Here is a 17,880-nt window from a genome sequence, read left to right on the forward strand (position 1 = left end):
TTTTAAATTTATACTGAAATACTCCCTCCGTCCCATAATATAAGGGATTTTAATTTTTTGCTTGCAACATTTGACCACTCGTCTTATTCAAATTTTTTTGAAATTATTATTTATTTTATTTGTGACTTACTTTATTATCTACCGTACTTTAAGTACAACTTTTCGTTTTTTATATTTGTAAAAAAATTTGAATAAGACGAGTGGTCAAAAATTACAAACAAAACTCAAAATTCTTTATATTGGGACGGATGGAGTAGTTTCAAAACGGTGATAATCGGCTACCGAAGATTTTTTTTATTTTTTATTTTTACTTGGGGTTACCGTCTTCCGCTTCCGCTGCGGCGGCGCAGTGGGGGAACAACGGTGAGCTCGGTCTCGGACCCGCAGCCGCAGGCGAACGGCGACCATCAGCCGGCGGCGGAGGCGGCGATGGAGGACAATGGGGCGCAGGTCGAAGAGGTGGTGGACTCCGGCGAGAGTGAGACGATGGAAGGCGTCGCGTCCATCGCGCTCCTGCCCTCCGGCGCCATCTCCGGCCACTTCACCCGCCTCCCTGACTCCGTCTGCTACGGCCTCCACGGCACACGTATCCATCTCCCTCTCTCTTTCCATATTCCTGCACTTGCTGGTGGCGATCATGGGGTTGGTTCCATCCAACTGTCTATTGCTTGAATCGTCTGCGCTCTCACCAAAACCCCCCTTTGCTCATCGCACTAATGAAATGCAACTAATCAAGTGATGTACAAGGAAATTTGATTGCAAATATTAAGTGTTTACAAAATGGCATGACCCTTTTGCACGAGATGTCGGAGTCTTTTTATGCTATCTGAAACATGTAAGATTGACCAAGCAGATAAATCGTACTTCCTCCGTTTCACAATGTAAGACTTTCTAGCATTTCCCACATTCATTTAGATGTTGATGAATCTAGACATATGTATGTGTTTAGATTCATTAACATCTATATGTATGTAAGCAATGCTAGAAAGTCTTACATTGTGAAACGGAGGGAGTATCAAACAATGCCCTTACCTATGTTGTGTTTTTCAAAAGAAAATGTGTATAAAATTGTATGACCTGTTATTATCTAGGAATTGGGGTTTCTTTTGTGCCTTATGAAAAAAGAATCAAGATTAACAGCTGATGCCCTTATTGACATGTAATAGAAGCTTAAGTGATACATAGTGAGATAATATGTTCTGAGTAGCATAAGGGAATTGGTGTCGGTGGAATTGCGCCCCATCTGTATCTGTGCTAGATAGAAAGATATATAAATTTCAGAAACTTACATTACTCTTCCCCATTTCTTGTCTATCATGTAAGCGATATCTTGTGAGAGGGAGTGCAGCCGAGGAGAAGATTACCGCCTGATAAAGCTTTCCATAATTGATTTTAAGGTGAGAAATTCTAACTTGGTCCACCTTCAAGTGTATCTTCTACTAATTATTTTGTTCTGTATTTTCTTGGACCTATAAGAATTAACCTGCAGATATTTTATATTCACATATTTTCTCGTCAGATAAAAATTCTCATTTAACTATGATGCCTATTAGATAGAACAAGCACGAGAAGGTGGTTGTGGTGGAATGCAGGGGCCATGATGCTGCTCGGTTGCAAAACATTGACCATTTGCATGGGTAAGTACCTTTTGTCATGGATGGATTTCATTATAACTAATGCTGAATTTACTATTTGTCAACAATTTCAAGAGGATTTTGCTGAGATACTGTTAGTACTCATTTTCTGAGGCTCCATGGGCACATAATCAGTTTACAGTGAACATGAAAGCAATATATGATTGCAGCATATTATGCTTTGAACGAGTCCTCTGGTTAGTAGAATTGGAATAGAACCAAGAGAAGGATAAATGGCTCTTTTTATCAAGTATCAAGTGCTATCTGGTGCGTCTTTGTTCTCTGTTTTTCATTAAATTTCTGTCGGGCCCATCATGCAATTTCCAGAGCTTTGACATGAGTTATTTAGCATACTTTTTCCAGCAACCAGAGATATGTTAATGTATAATTGCTTTGGGTCTTACTGGCATGGAGTTGGAGTTGTAGATTAATACTGTAACACCTTGTTATATTCCTGAAACGCTATGACTTGTGTTGATTGTCTTATCTGTAATTAGATATCTTGCATAAGTCCTAACGAATAAAAGAAAGTGTGACAAAGGAAAAGAGGGGATTACATGAGAAGTGATCTCTAGTATCCCTCGTTTGACACCAGTGAATGATGGTAAAGATTATGGCCTGAGGGAACTGGGACTGTATTTTTGGTATCAGTTGTTTGTTTTAAGCTGAGTATGAATTTTTATCCAATCAAAGTTTTACCAAATGAATAATTTTTTTGTGCAGTTGGGAAGATGACATTGTTGGTTTGGTTGAAAAGAAACACGGGAATCGGAAGTTTTCACTCTCCTTCGAATGTGAGACACTGAAGGCTGACAAAGCTGCAGAAGAGCACATTAGCAAGTATATGCCAAATCTAAAAGGATTGGATGCAGTCGGTAAGCACATACCTGTGTCTTTTGTTGTTTGGGGAGTGCGTAAGAGAGATTCTTTTCCTTCTATCAATAGTATAAGTTTTTTTGTTCTTACAGAGGTGTTGGGGTTTAGTCATTAGTGACAGGTTGTAAACTACCATACAAGACCAATAATAACACACAGAGAAGACATGTATGCTCAAAATTTATAGGATGCCGGCACCACAGTAGTAAAGGATGAATGATTTAGTTATTCCGCACCAAGTGTTACACCTCCCAACCCGTGGCCACAATTTTATCATCGATCCAGCTTCATTTGAGAACAAATTTCCATTTGTGTGCAGTGTGCATAGTGCAGACTGTTGAAAATGTCTACTAATTCGTATCTATCTTGCACTGCAGTAAATATAGGGAAAATGAGCATCTCTGGCATCAATCTTGACGAGGACGATGAACCAAGTTGTGACAACTAAAAGCAGAGGCACATTTGTCAGGGTGCGGTAGCAGTGGCCGACTGGCCTTGTTCTCTTCCCTCCTTACGTCGCATTTGAAGACTCGGAGAAAGCAAAACTGTGTATCTACTGCACCCAAAATTATTGGCAAGGGGATGGACATAAGAAGAAATACCGGCTTACTAAGTGGGACATTATTTGTTGTCCCAAAGAACAAGGGGGGCTAGAAATTCATGACCTCGAGATAAAGAATAAAGCGTTGATTAGTAAGTGGTTATACAAACTACTTACCACCGATGGAATATGGCAACAACTGCTACGCAATAAATATTTGGGATCACAACCTTTATCTCAAGCCTATTGGAAAGCGGGGGATTCACATTTTTGGGCTAGTCTTATGAAGGTCAAACAGGATTTTTTCCGTTTTGGATCCTTCAAGATTAGGGACGGCTCCTAAGTTAGGTTCTGGGAAGACAAATGGTTGGGTAATGCCTCGTTAAGAGAACAGTATCCTTGTCTCTATAACATAGTTAGGCATAAACAGTCGACTATCGCACAGATTTTCCAAACCAATCCTCCGTGCTTTTCATGGCGACAGGATTTAATTGGTGCAAAACTAGCTGCTTGGCATAACCTATTGCCTCGCATAGCTGATTTGGTTCTGGTATAGGAGCAAGATGAGTTTCACTGGAACCTCACCTCGAATGGGGTCTTCTCGGTCAAATCTCATTATCTAGCTCTAACACATATCGGGGTTCCGAATATCAATAGACGGATTTGGAAGGTGAAAGTACCCCTAAAAGTTAAAATCTTCCTTTGGTATTTACGTCGGGGCGTAATTCTCACCAAGGACAACCTTGCTAAGAGAAATTGGAAAGGCAGCAAGACATGTTGTTTCTATCACAAGGATGAAACTATCCAACATTTATTCTTTCAGTGCCGCTTATCTCGCTTGGTGTGGTCTGTAATTCATTTGGCTTCTAATCTGAAACCTCCTCGCAATGTTGGTCATATGTTTGGGAGTTGTCTATCATGTGTCCCCAAAGAAATGAGGAATCTGCTTTTGATGGGTGCAACAGCTCTGTGTTGGTCCATTTGGCTAAGCAGGAATGGAGTAATTTTTGATAACAAGATGGTGTCTTCTCCTTTGCAGGTTATCACCTTAGTTACCCGGTGGCTACGTACCTGGGCTATCCTCCACCAACCGGGACTGCGGGATACTATTATGGTGGTATCTCGACGTTTGGACCAGGTGGCACAGGAGTTTTTTTACCCAGGAGCATGGGTGGCAGTCTAGTCTACAGATTGATAGCCACTAAGATATACGTTGGTATCTCGACAGTTGGACCAGGTGGCACAGGAGTTTTTTACCCAGGAGCATGGGTGGCGGTCTAGCCTACGGATTGATAGCCACTAAGATATATGTTTCTGTTAAACTTTTGTGCTTGGGAGATGTTCTAATTATTTCTTTCTTCTTTTTTGGTTGTGTGCATTTTATGCAGAGGCCGGGGGTGACTCAGTTTGATTGTATCATCTTGATGTAATTAACTAAGTCTAAATAAAGCTTCCATTATCTTAAAAAAAACTGCACCCAAAATTGTCTCAGATTCTCAGTAGACTGTTAACTGTTAAGTCGATGTATGGGCATATGGCAAGCAATGACTCAATGTGGTTTGTGGAAATTGTGGGTAACAATGTTTGAACTTTCAAGTAATCAAGTGTTTATCGTAATCTGTTGCTGCATCTGAACAAAACCCTGGAGGAGGGATTGTACACTTCGGTTTGGTAATGGTAAGAAGTGCAGTTCTTATCTCTGCCACTGCCACTACTATTTGCCATGCTTGTACGGGGATATTGACCAATGCTTGTCTGGTTAAGTCTTTTCAATTCTGTTGCGACCAGTATCCGATTTATAGGGCCAAGCTGAACTTTACTGTGCACACTTCCATGCAATTGTTTCAATATATCTTCATTACATAGAAAATGCTGGCATGCTGCTATGCTCCAAGAGTACCTAAAGCATTGGCCTGATGGTTTACTGATCCTATTGTATGGAGCAATAGCATGAACATTTTGGTCGTCTGGTTTCTGAAGAAAAAAAAAACAGAGCATATGGAGCGTGTTTTTACAATCATGATGCTCACTCATGGTGCTAATGACTTGAAACTCCAAGCCAAAACGCACAAAATAACGCAGCCTTTCAGTGGTAGACACGAGTTCTCGCATTTGCGGCTAATTTTAAAATGCGGCTAATTTTTTTTCATGGTAGACGACGTGGCTGTTGACTGTGAGACGTCTATGGTGACTTCGTCAATATCAAGATATACTAGCTCAGTTTTTCGAAATTGCTCATAGGGGTATGTGTGTGTTCATAAGGAGTATGCGCACGTTGTAAGCGTCTACGTTTGTACCGTGTTTCTAAAAAATAACGCAGCCTTAATGGGAGTAAACGAAAATATAATTTTCTCCATGAAAAGAAAGAAGAAAAATATAATTTTCAAAGAAATGGAGCCCAGCTAGTAAGAGACTGTCCATGGCCCCCGCAAAATCGGAACCCGTTCTTCCCCCGTTCACTCACGACATGCCTCCCACTACGCACGACAGACATGACCCCTCGATCGTCCGCCACGTGTCGCGCGCCATCGAACCCACGGCCCAGATCGCTTGACCATGTCCCGCACCCGCCTCGCTCGTCGGGACTCGGGATGGCAGAAAGGGGAATTGGAAGTTGGTGTACCGTTGCTCTGACACGTGGGCCCCAACCTATCACCGGGCCCACCCTGCAGTGGGACGCGTCTCGTCCCCCCTGGCCCCCTTGCCAAAAGAGAGAGAGAGCCCCCCGCAGAAAGTCCGGGCGAGAGGCGAAGGAAATAGAACGCCAGAGAGAGAGAGAGAGAGAGAGAGAGAGAGAGAGAGAGAGGAGCGGAAGAGAAGGGGAGAACCAGGAGGAGGAGGAGGAGGAGGAGGAGGCGGTGGGAGGGATCGATGGCGTCGCGCGTGCTCCCACGAGAGGGTTCCTGATCGCGTCCGTGGTGGTTCGCAGGTGAGCCGCATTGCCCCGCCTCCGGCTGTTTTCTGTTTCTGTTTCTTCTCGTAGCGGTGCAATCTGCGAATCCTCTATGGGTTGGTGATCGAAATGCGGGCAGTGGTGGGTAAAATATGTTCTCATGTGCATCGTGAATTTGCGATGAGTGCACCCGTTTTTTTTTTTTTTGATTCGACAATGGGATGTGCATGATGCGTTGTTTCCCTCACTGGGGGAAGTATTGACATGAGAGAGGTGGAAGGAGTCTCGCATTTCTGCTTGATGTGGTGATTCTGAATTTCGGATTGCGTAAGCTACATACGCAGATCGCTGCGGATACAGCCGAAGGTTTGATCCGTAGGTAGGACGGGGTGTTTCGCTTATGGTAATTTTGGGATTGGTTGGCGTACATTGCAGCTTTCGCTCATTTAAATCTGTGCTTCGGAGAGAATTTGGTCGTTGATTTGATCAAGCGGGTGCCTCATTCAATGGACTCCGTTTGGAGCTTTAAGCATAACTACCTACTATTTTGATCTTCGTATATCTGCTCGAATGTGCAATGTTTCAGACTCTATTAAATGGTTTGGCTCGTCAGCCTTATGGGAAGTGCAAATATATCTTATGTTTGTCTGAGAAATGTTTCTTTAATGCCTTAAGGTGTATTTAGAAATCATGCATTTATGCTCGTGTATGTAGGCACCACTTGGAAATTTTAAGTTGTGTTCACTATTCCATAATATCATTACGAAACAAAGTTAAAATTATGTGCGGCATAACAGAACCAAAATTCCAGCTGCATGACAGTAGTCTTGCCATTTTACTCTAATTTGTAACTTCGTTTATGTATACCTGTGATTTCTTCTCTCTGTTGTGATTTTTCTTGATCTGAATCATCCCCAGGTCCAACTAACGGCTTAAAAGCTTATAGGCTGATGCTTAGGTTGGATGTGGAAGCCAACTCGACAGATTTGAAGCTACTGCATGAGGGGCTAATAAATAAGTTTGCATGCTTCAATTTCTTGTGGTAAATCCTTATTCCCGTTGTTCAATTTTGTGTTTTACAGGGAACTCACTTCGTTCTGGATTCTGTCACCTCATACATAATTTTTACTAGTATTAAAGAAAATATTGGGCCAATCAAATGGTTAATCACATTTAGAATTTCAGTTTACCGTTGAATAAAGTGAAACTTTCAGGATTAGTTATTGAAGTTTAATTTTTTTTGAAGACTGTTAATGTTATCATTGTGCCATATTATTTATTTTATAAGAATATATCATAAATTTATCACAAGTTTATCAGTCTCTAGAGAAAAATCAACTCATTGGCGGAAAAAAAAAAACATCCTGGTGCGTTCATAAGTCAGCCATCTAGAGGACAATGTCAGCTTCGGAGTTCAGGATTCCTTATCAGCAAGTAAGTGGGGATATGCTTTCCTTATAGTTATTCCTTTTCTATATCTTCTCCATGGCTCATTTTCATTTGGCTTTTGAGATACTGGACTAGTTCAATTCATTTAAAGTGAAGAGCAAGGTGAAGGTCTCATTTTGTTGATCAGGGTGAATCCCTGTTGTATGTTTCAATACAGTTATATTGATGCTAGTTTAAGACAATATTTTAGCAGTCGCCAGTTACTTCTTCAGGCATAAAGAGTGAATCTCACTGAAGCACAAAATATCATTTCAAAATCTTTAAGCAGTCTTGACAATGAAAGTTCTGAATACACTGTTGCTCTATAGCACCTCTCTATGGCAAAATATTAGCATTTTGTCTAAAGACCACTTTATGACATTACATTAAACACTATTTGTGTTCATACTACTGTCATGGAAAAGCTTTTTTGTGAGTTTCACAAGGTCAGATACATCTCTTGATTGTGGCATTAGTGTGAGTATTCACTCCCTTTTATTTCATACTTTTGATAGGTATCATCTTCACAGACTGCTGAGAATGCAGGTCAGTACAAGATCTGCCGGTGTGGGGAAGGAGACCCAAACACATCTGAAACTGGTGACAGTTCGCCAACTAGTTGTCCTAATTGCCAGGTTTGTGAGATCTTGCACTTAAAAGTTATGACATGCATTTACAAATAACCTTGCGAATGATTTATTGTACATTACTTGAGCAAGGGATACTCTGCTTGACACATCACTGATTCACAGCAAAATTATCAGATTGACTATAGATACATAAGCTTTGATATTTGCCACTTGCCTCATACTTGAAACTTCACTTTTTATGTTCTTATGTCTCATTTGTGCTTTGGTGTTTGGTGAGCATAGAAGAAAGGGGTGGGGGTGGGTTAGCTTAGCTCAGAGTTATGTTCAGTAGAAAAAAGGAGTAGACATGGTTGCTTGTGTGCTTTGTTGTCATGTGCACAAATCTTCATAACCAATGTTAAGTACTCTTCTGATGTAGGTTCTTAAGAGTGGGCATCTACTGCTCTCATCTAAAGGTATGTTTTTGTGGTTATATATGTAATGGTTGAATAAATTCTGTTTTTAGCATTACCAGATACATTGTTACATCAGAATAATGTTTGCGGTAGAAAGCTTCGAGTAATATATCTATGGATATGAATATTGTCCGTGCAATGGGCTAAATAAGACCAATATAACCTCGTCTCGCTACTTCAAGTACACAAGAACCAATAGCACACTATCCTGAAGTCACACAATTATGAAAACGTCTTGACTCTTAATGTCAATAATACCATCTGTCATGGGTGTTTTGGTAGCATCATAAATTATTATGAGCTTTTATTATGCGGTTACAAAATTGACAATTGTTTTGATTGGCACATTAGACTGGAGAAGACCATGATTCGTTTTAGTCTCTCTAGTATCAAGTACAAAAAGTAAATCAATATACAATGCTTTTATTATTTAGTTGACCTAGAGAGCTTATAGGTATTGCCTCTCTAAAAATCAAATCCTTTAAAAGTTTCAGCATAGTGTAACACAAACAAATATTCCTTGGAATGCCAAACTTCTATTTGCTTCAGAATCATTTAACCGTACTAAGCCCCACATATAAGAGTAAAGAGAGTCAAGCTAAAAAAATTGCTTTGCTTATTTTGAAATTTTTTTTGTTGGGAGCTTCTTCATGCAGTTTCAGGATGATTAGTTTTATCTTTTGCATGTGACAAATTATAAGCTTGATTACCTACTGACTCTTTCTTTATATATATATATATATATATATATATATATATATATATATATATATATATATATATATATATATATATATATATATATATATATATATATATATATATATATATATATATATATATATATATATATATATATATATATATATATATATATATATATATATATATATACACGTGAGACTTTTCTTGGAAGTTTAATGTACTTTTATCTACAGTATTCTTCATGTTTCACTAAAAGTGATAAGTAACAGGAATTGGTTGGACAACATGGAAAAAGCGCTGGTTTATTCTTACAAGGGCATCATTAGTGTTCTTCAGAAGTGATCCTGTAAGATATATTACAGTAGTTTTTTGTGTGATCTGCCTTTTTTGACCTAGTACTGTATTATATCGTACTTGTACTATGTTGTGTTCCTTCACATCCATTCTTCATTCACCAAGCTAATGTGGATGATTTATTTTGCTATTCAAGCTAAGATAATGTTTGTTGTAACGAAGCATGCTGTATGGTATGCATATTTTTACATTGTAAATTAAAAAGTTTTAGCAATGCTAAACTGCTAGGTCTGCTGTGATACACGAGGCTTTTCTATTGCTTTAGCCTTTGACCTGTCTTTCTCTAAGTCTTTTTTGTCGTATTACGTTCCTACTCATTGCATTGCTATCACTGGAGGTATAGTCTCTGCTGGTCTTTCTAGGTTCTGTTTTGGGGCCTCTTGATATAGATATACCCTATATATGTCTGGTCATGATAACATTAGTTTAACACCTGATGAGCACAGTAGTCATTTTGAACTTTGAGCACTAACGAAATTGAATTATAATTGTAGTATATTCAGGAATAGGACAGAGGATTTTTTTTAAAAAAAATGCTATTTGTACCTGTTCAGCACTCCCCTGCAATAGCATCCTGGCTTGGTCATGGTTTATGACCTATACTTACAGAGATTATGAAAAATAATAATATGTGGACCTGAATGTGAAGTAGAATACCTATTCTTTTGCATACTATTTGGACATGAAAAGTGACAATGCAAACACTAAGGCTATTGGCTGTCAGTGCAGCCATGTTGAAGAGGATAAACATGATTACAATAATTTCGTAAGCATACTTTTTTGTTCTTAATAATGTATGTTTCGGATAGTTGGTGAAATATCATGAGGATTTGTTTGATAATATGCAAACTTAAACAGATTAGGGTATCTATAACCATGATAACTCATCCCAATTTTCTGCTTTAATTTCAGAATGCACCTGTCAGAGGAAATGAACCGGTTGTTACACTAGGTGGAATTGACTTGAATAACACCGGAAGGTATATATTGAAAAAATAAATTTTGTTGAAAGTCTAAAATTCCTGTAATCTGAGCTATGTAATCATGAGCTATGGTTTCAGTGTTGTGGTCAAAGAAGACAGGAAACTTTTAACGGTGTTATTTCCTGATAGCCGTGACGGCCGAACCTTCACTCTGAAGGTTGGTAGCACACCTGTTTCAATTCTCAACATACTATTGTCGGCGTTTGCTGGCAGTACATACTGCTGCCCATGAGTGTCAGGAATTAATGCAGCAAAAAATACTAGGGAAGAGAGGGGAGGATCATCACCGGCAGACCAACTGTTTGATAGTGATTAGATCATGCAACAGCAAGGAGCTGTTCCATTCATATTTGATACACCTATCATACTTAATGGAATGATTTTCACTGAGCAGGCGGAAACTACAGAAGAGCTCAATGAATGGAAAAGTGCATTAGAGAATGCTCTGGCACAAGCACCTGCTGTAGCAAATGCTGTTGGCCAAAATCCAATTTTCAGCACTGACATAGCAGAGCCTGCTGAAGCTCCAGCTGAACAGCGTAAGTTATGATAAATTCATCAGTTGCTCACCATCTGAGGTACTAGATTCCAGTTAGGGGGGTTGAGATTCCTACATTCAACTTGAACAAACAAATCCTACTGTTTCCATTGCAGCGGACGACAAATCTGTTATTGGTAGACCTGCAGAGTTTGCCCTTGTAGATGCTGATGGTAGTCCATCTTTCCTGGAGAAGGCCTTGAAGTTCATTGAAGATTATGGTGAGTGTTTGTCTAATCGTAATTAATCAGCAAATGGCCTTCACTTATTTGTGTTCATGATATCCTAGTTATATCAAACAACAATAAAGTAGAAGTACGATACTTGTCTAACAAACTAAAAGAATTGTACATATGTTTACTAATCCTATGGTTTAGTGACAAGCAGAAACATACTCTGTTTGTAGGTGTCAAGGTGGAAGGAATCCTCCGTCAGTCTGCTGATGTTGAAGAAGTCAAACGCAGAGTCCAAGACTATGAAAAGGGTAATTTGTTCGCCCTGCCCCTTTCCCTTCTCTTCTATCTAAGAGCCTGATGAGTGTTACTCTAATCAAAATAATGAAGTGTTCTTTTCATAAGGATATTTTTGTCACTTGTAAGCCATTAAGCATTGGTTAACATGTGATCCTTAATTTTTTTTGTCCTGTTCACATGATAAAAATGTACCATTTAAATCATGTAGGGAAAAATGAGTTCTCCCCAGAAGAGGATGCACATGTTATTGGTGACTGTATCAAGGTATTTATTTGGCAACTGTTGATTATATTGTGACAAATAGACTTACCACATTCCTTGAAGTAACATATTTAGGTTTTCCTTTGCTACAGTATGTTCTTCGAGAGATGCCATCATCTCCTGTTCCTGCACCATGTTGCACTGCGCTGGTTGGAGCTTACCGTAAGATTGACTTGATATTTTTTTCTATCACCTAAACAACCAGTCAATGTAGTCTTGCATTTAACTGATGTTTGCTAAAATCAGCTCAGAACATGCCCTTAACCTGAAACATGCTGATGTTCTTAGAATTACAAACGGATAAAGATGTTTGATTGCACAGGAACCGACAAAACAAAAAGGCTTGATGCTATGAGTAAAGTGATTTATGAAGTTTTTCCGGAACCAAACCAGCAACTATTGCAGAGGTATCACCTTGGATGCTTTGATTTGAAATTTCTTGTCAGTTAACACCCTCCATGTCATGTCTGAGGTTTTCATTCGTGATGAAACAGTCCTCATTTCTTGTCATTTTTTCATTATTTTGTTGGGAGTTAGCTTTACATTAGTACAGTATAATATCTTCAAATTTTACTGATGGACTCCAAAACTCACTGTTGCTCTTTTAGGATTCTTAAGATGATGCAGATTGTTGGATCACACAAAGCTGTGAATAGGATGTCTCCATCGGCTTTGGCGGCTTGCATGGCACCACTCCTTCTCCGACCTCTTCTTCTCGGTGAATGTGAAATTGATAGTGACTTTAGTATGGCTGGGGATGGTTCATTCCAGCTGCTTCAAGCTGCAGCTGCTGCCAACCATGCTCAAGCAATTGTCATCATTATGCTCGAGGAATACGACGAGATATTTGATGTATCCTCCTTTTCCTTTATGCATTCCTTCCTATAAGGTCAAGTTCCATTTGAATTTATACTGCATTGACTCTTCATGAATTCTAATTCAGAAATTACCTGTGTAGGACTTGGAAGACGGTTCCTGCTCTTCAGATGCATATACTGATTCAGAAGATGGCGATGTTGACAAGGAATATTCTACGGACAATGATGTGGATGGCTCTTATGATTCTGGTGAAGATAACATTGAAGAAGACATGGAAGATGATACTGAGTACTCCTCTGGTGGCAGTGAATGTGATGACAAGGTACTTCAACTAGTCATTATTTTGATTTCAGGCATTACAGATAAGGCACTCTGTATGCTGTGTCTGAAAGGCCTTGCAATGAGGGGATTTCCCTTTTGTAGTTCTTTATGATCTGCCCATGTCTTTTCCCTTTTATTTCAATGGTTAACTGCTGAATTTGTATTGTAATTATCCTCCTTGTCTTTCTTTTAGCATACATGGATTAACTTCTTATACTATGTTCACTCCTAAATATAAGTTTTTATGAGTCAGGTCAATTTTTTTCAATTTTGATATGTAATATTTATATAAAAAAGTGTATGTAGTTTACATAACATTAGTAGCAGAATATGTTGTTTAATAGTTTAAACCATAATATGCTGAAATGTAGAGCAAATTAATAATGAACCTGAAATGTATGTAAACTAGAATATGCTGAAGGGCAGTATCAGATTGTTATGCTGCTGCGATTGTACAAAGCACTACAATAGCTGCTACCCCACTGTCTGTTACTGTTCTTTCAATTTGTGTCTCTGGCTGCTCTTTCAATTTGTATGTCGTCTTTACAATGCCTTGATCTATATTTTCTAGGTTAAAAGGAATAACTCTGGCAAGGCATCTAATGGTAATGATAAGGGTTTTCAACCTCCTAAGAAAGCAGCAAGAACAGAACATGGTGTGCTAAGGGAAGACACTAATCAAATTTCTTCTGTTCCACCAGTGGAGAATACTTCCCAAATGGAGAGCAATGATCCATCCCATCGAAAATTACACGAATCAAATGGATCCACAGATCAAATAGAAAAGTCAAATGTTCGCGCATCATCATCAAGAGCAAAATTTATGGAGAAATCAAGCTCAAGAAATAAGAGCAAAAAGACCTTATTGGGCCGTGCTTCAGTATGTGCAATTGTTATCTGCATACTCCTACACATTGATGAGGCTAGGATAATATTATAGTTTAAGTAAAATACATTCTTTACAGGCAAGAAGAGACCTGTCGGCAGATGAGACTGACTTTTGCAGTGATGATGAGTAAGTAGCCAGCTATATATTCTTGTTATGTTCTTCAGATGCTTCAAATTATTCTTTTACTTTCAATTATATTTATTCCTCATCTCTTTAATCTCCATCTTTCTCTCAATAACTAACTACTCCTTTGATGGTGGACCAACAGTGGGAATAATTGACTTTTGTTAGGGTAATTTTGTGAATAAGTAATATTGCTTACTCTTTTAGGTTTTACTTGTCACCTCACTTGTTCTCATTGCGTCAATTAAATGTATGGGATGTGCTAATATGGTATTGATAACTTTTAATTATAAATGGTTTTTCATATTTTCTCCTCCTACAACATTTTCTTGAACTTACCTTCCACTCCCATTAGGATCAGTAGTGGATGGGGGAAAAGCAAGAGCTTGTGGCGTTAAAATACAAGCACACTTCCAAAATCATTCCTGGAATTTTTTGGTTCTTTCATTGCATGATTGGTGATTTTTTTCCAGTTGCTTCTGTAAAATTTGTACCATTTAGAGTTTACCTCTTATCTTTCGTTAAAGTTTTAAACAATAATAGTTGGAAACTTCAAAGAAGAAGAAGAAGAAGAAGAAGATATCGGGCAGCTTTTACACCGTTGATAACTTTTGAGTTATTTCTTTCAATTTGAATTTTCAACAGGACTCTTATTGAGAAGCTTGAGAACAACAAGACGGATCTCCAATCTAAAATTACAAAGGAGGTATAGTCTTTTCCCAAGGATTACAGAGAAATTATGTACCAACAGATTCTCCTGCATGAGGCAAAGTGATGTCTATTTCAGGTGAAAGAAAATTCAATCCTCCAGGCAAGTCTTGGAAGGAGGAAAGAAGAATTGCATGAACGCCGCTTAGCACTTGAAAAAGAAGTAAGAGCTCAAACTATGGGAAAGTATTTTTTTTCTAGAAACAGAACATCCAGGTAGATTTTATGATTAAGTCTCTTTATCTCCATAAGAAATCCTTACATTATGTTAAGATCACCAGAAATTTTATACATCTTCAATATCTGGCTGAAATATGCAAATCTCTGTTAAACGGAAATTGTTTTTCATACAACAGGTGGAAAATTTGCGGGATCAGCTACAGAAGGAGAGAAAATTGAGGGCCTCATTGGAGTCTGGGCTGATGAATTTGCGTAGAGGACAGGTGTCCTTCCCATCAACAATTGATAGCAAGGTTTTCTTTTTAAAATTTTATTGTCGAGTTAAAGTACAAGTGTTTTCCCACCATTTTATTTTATTTTTTTTGTTCTGCTAATGAAAGACTAAGGCTGATCTTGAGGAAGTTGCTACTGCTGAAGCTGATATTTTGAACTTGAAGCAAAAGGTTTCTGATCTCCGTGGACAACTCAACAACAATGTCCAGATGAGCTCCACCTCATTATGTGACTCTTGCAACAAACGACTCCTAAGTACAGACAAGCTTTTCGAGTAAGAATATCTTTCAGCGTTCTGTGGTATTTTAGCACTTTATGTAGCCTTTTGTTGTCCAATTAGAATTGTGAAGGGAACATACTTGTGGGCTACCTTTCTGCAGAGATGAACAGAATACTTCACCATCAAATGTTGGGCCCAATTCTATGTCTGACATGGCATCGGCTACAGACATGGTAAGACTATTAGAGACACATGTTAATTTAGGAGAAGAAGAGAGGAATGGGGAATGAATTCTATTGCAATTGAGTTAGGCCCAGTGAACATATATTTTGTACAATAGATTGGAAAAGACTAAAATGCCCATGGCATATATATTATACCCTTAACACCAAATCCAGGACGACTATTGCATGTGCATGTCTCATAGTAGTAGATGTTTTTGAAACTGTGTAACAAAGTTAGTCACATTAGTTATGTCTGCCTGAATATGCGCAGAGGTGCCCAGTAAAAAATGTGCAGGAAAAAAAAAGTAAATATCCTTGTTACATCACAATCGCGCATATTTCATTGCTGTAGACAACCAAGCAAAAAGACGAGATTGCGTAGGAAATATCCAGCTCGATGGAGTTAACAATGAGTGTGCAGTCAGTTCTGGGTGTGTTTTTAGTTATTCATGGTCTCAATTCTATCATTAAGTTATTTTTTATGTCACATTTCAGGCAGATATTGAGCAATCAAGGAAGCAAACCACACAACATTCATCTTCTTCCATAGACAAGCCAACTCTCCACAAGCATCAAAAGAGTACTAATTATCAACAAAATATGATAAATATAATCCCTGCTCATTTTTTAAAAAATAAATAAATCCAAAGAAACAACACTCTTAGTAGTTCAAATATGTGATTTTGCGTAGGTATTGCATCCAATGAACAATCAAGTACCATCAGCCAAAGGGCTCAAAGGATCTTATCTTCTAAGGGTGGGATTATGAAGGATGGCCAAGATGGATCATTTACATCAAAGTGGAACCTTGCACAGAAACAATACTCAAACAATCCACTGTTAGGCAGGCTTGGATCAAATGCCTATTCGAGCACTAGAACAGAGGTAATCTCACTGACCCCTCAACCGATATCACTTCTAGTCGGCAAGATATAGTAATGTATGTTTCTTTGGCCTTTTTGTGTCCTATAAGTATACTGCTAGTATCCTCTATAGAAATGCGGTTATTTACTGCCACTTTCGTGGATTGAAGTTCGTGATGACCGTTGTATGTGCTTGCTATTATTTCAGGAATCTGGGGCAGTGCCATTTGCATTAGCCAAGCTGACAAACCGGCTCAATTTTTTGAAAGAAAGGAGGGCGATTCTTGCAAGTGAGATGCAAAACTTAAATTTGGCTCGCCCACCAGGGCCTACAGCTCCAGCACCAAAGAAAGACTCCACATGAGAAGTTAGAATTTTAACATGGCATCATTCTCAGGCTACGGATATTTGTACTGTCAAGTGTCAAATGTGAGCGATGCACATATATATGATGGACGCTACACAAGCTATTTCACATCCTGCTTCTGGAAGATGGGGGTGGTGCAATATTGTAACCTTACCGGAGGTTACCCAGTCCGAGATGCGTCATCATGCAAGAAAATAAGAGGATGCTGGTGGTGTTTACATAAATCGTGGATTGGACAAATATCCATAGTTCTAGGTAAACGTAATCTGTAAATTTATCAGGTTGTCTTGTTTTTACCACGATGTTTCATAAGTAATTTTGCAGCGACATTGATTTATCCGGGTTGCACCATTTCATGTAGAAAATAGTTAAACCACAGTGCTATTGCAAATGCAATTACCTGCTGCATTCGACGCCCATTAACTTGAGGGTTTCATCATATCTTCCTGCTGTACAGAAGCAATTACCTGCTGTATATCATTATCCTTTTTGGCGTATACGTGTTGCTGCAGTGGCTTACTCCATCGGTAGAGCAGCTTTAGACATTTTAATGTTTGCCTTGCTGATTTCCAGAAGAGTGAAATTTTCTTGATTTTTTAATACTCCCTTCGTTTTTTAATAGATGACGCCGTTGACTTTTTCTCACATGTTTGACCATTCATCTTATTCAAAAAATTTACGTAATTATAATTTATTTTGTTATGAGTTGTTTTATCACTCATAGTACTTTAAGTGTGATTTATATCTTATACATTTGCATAAAATTTTTGAATAAGACGAATGGTCAAACATGTGAGAAAAAGTCAACGGTGTCATCTATTAAAAAACGGAGGTAGTATGATCTTTTACCAAATCAACTGCAAAGTTTTTTCAGGATTATTTTCGGTATCCCTTTGACTTTGTTATTTACCCATTTTACAGTTTCGCTAAAAACACATCACATTTTTAGCTGGATTTCAGTCACTTTCTTCTTATTAATTGCTATCTTGCTTATATGTAAGTATGTTTCTATCTTCCCCTAAAAAAAAGAGTATGTTTCTATCTCTCTTATCTTTTCCTTTAGGTAATCAATCGTTTTTATCCTAATTACAGTGCAAGTTTACATTGTAAGATTTTTAATCTACGGTGTACAAAATGTGATGTCATAAATGCAGTCCCTTTT

The 17,880-nt window shown here is 38.4% G+C and overlaps 2 protein-coding genes across 11 annotated transcripts; both read left to right on the top strand.

Annotated features, from left to right (window-relative positions):
- The first annotated feature begins 338 nt into the window (after positions 1–338).
- LOC4332019 (uncharacterized) lies at positions 339–3,297 on the top strand. The gene is made up of 5 exons (XM_015773844.3): positions 339–586; positions 1,324–1,397; positions 1,558–1,637; positions 2,358–2,509; positions 2,888–3,297. The coding sequence occupies exons 1-5, from the start codon at positions 430–432 to the stop codon at positions 2,956–2,958; spliced, it is 534 nt and encodes a 177-aa protein (XP_015629330.1). The 5' UTR covers positions 339–429; the 3' UTR covers positions 2,959–3,297.
- A 2,492-nt stretch (positions 3,298–5,789) lies between these two features.
- LOC4332020 (rho GTPase-activating protein REN1) lies at positions 5,790–17,157 on the top strand. Of its 10 annotated transcripts, none has more exons than XM_015773742.3 (27): positions 5,790–5,980; positions 6,863–6,986; positions 7,265–7,378; positions 7,888–8,007; positions 8,381–8,417; positions 9,392–9,468; positions 10,389–10,456; positions 10,538–10,616; positions 10,854–10,998; positions 11,114–11,218; positions 11,404–11,481; positions 11,679–11,734; positions 11,824–11,893; positions 12,054–12,138; positions 12,340–12,583; positions 12,690–12,872; positions 13,443–13,476; positions 13,573–13,751; positions 13,837–13,886; positions 14,529–14,589; positions 14,671–14,754; positions 14,948–15,064; positions 15,152–15,318; positions 15,425–15,497; positions 15,984–16,068; positions 16,180–16,373; positions 16,560–17,157. In XM_015773742.3, exons 3-27 carry the CDS (start codon positions 7,343–7,345, stop codon positions 16,713–16,715), a joined length of 2,583 nt encoding a protein of 860 aa, XP_015629228.1. In that variant the 5' UTR covers positions 5,790–5,980; positions 6,863–6,986; positions 7,265–7,342; the 3' UTR covers positions 16,716–17,157. The 10 variants fall into 10 exon arrangements, with proteins under 10 accessions (XP_015629228.1, XP_066164346.1, XP_066164344.1 ...); XM_066308249.1 differs by having other exon boundaries at positions 15,209–15,318; XM_066308247.1 differs by having other exon boundaries at positions 14,948–15,034.
- The last annotated feature ends 723 nt before the right edge of the window (positions 17,158–17,880 follow it).

This window comes from Oryza sativa, chromosome 3 (assembly GCF_034140825.1).
Source record: "Oryza sativa Japonica Group chromosome 3, ASM3414082v1".
Taxonomy (NCBI): Eukaryota; Viridiplantae; Streptophyta; class Magnoliopsida; order Poales; family Poaceae; genus Oryza; species Oryza sativa.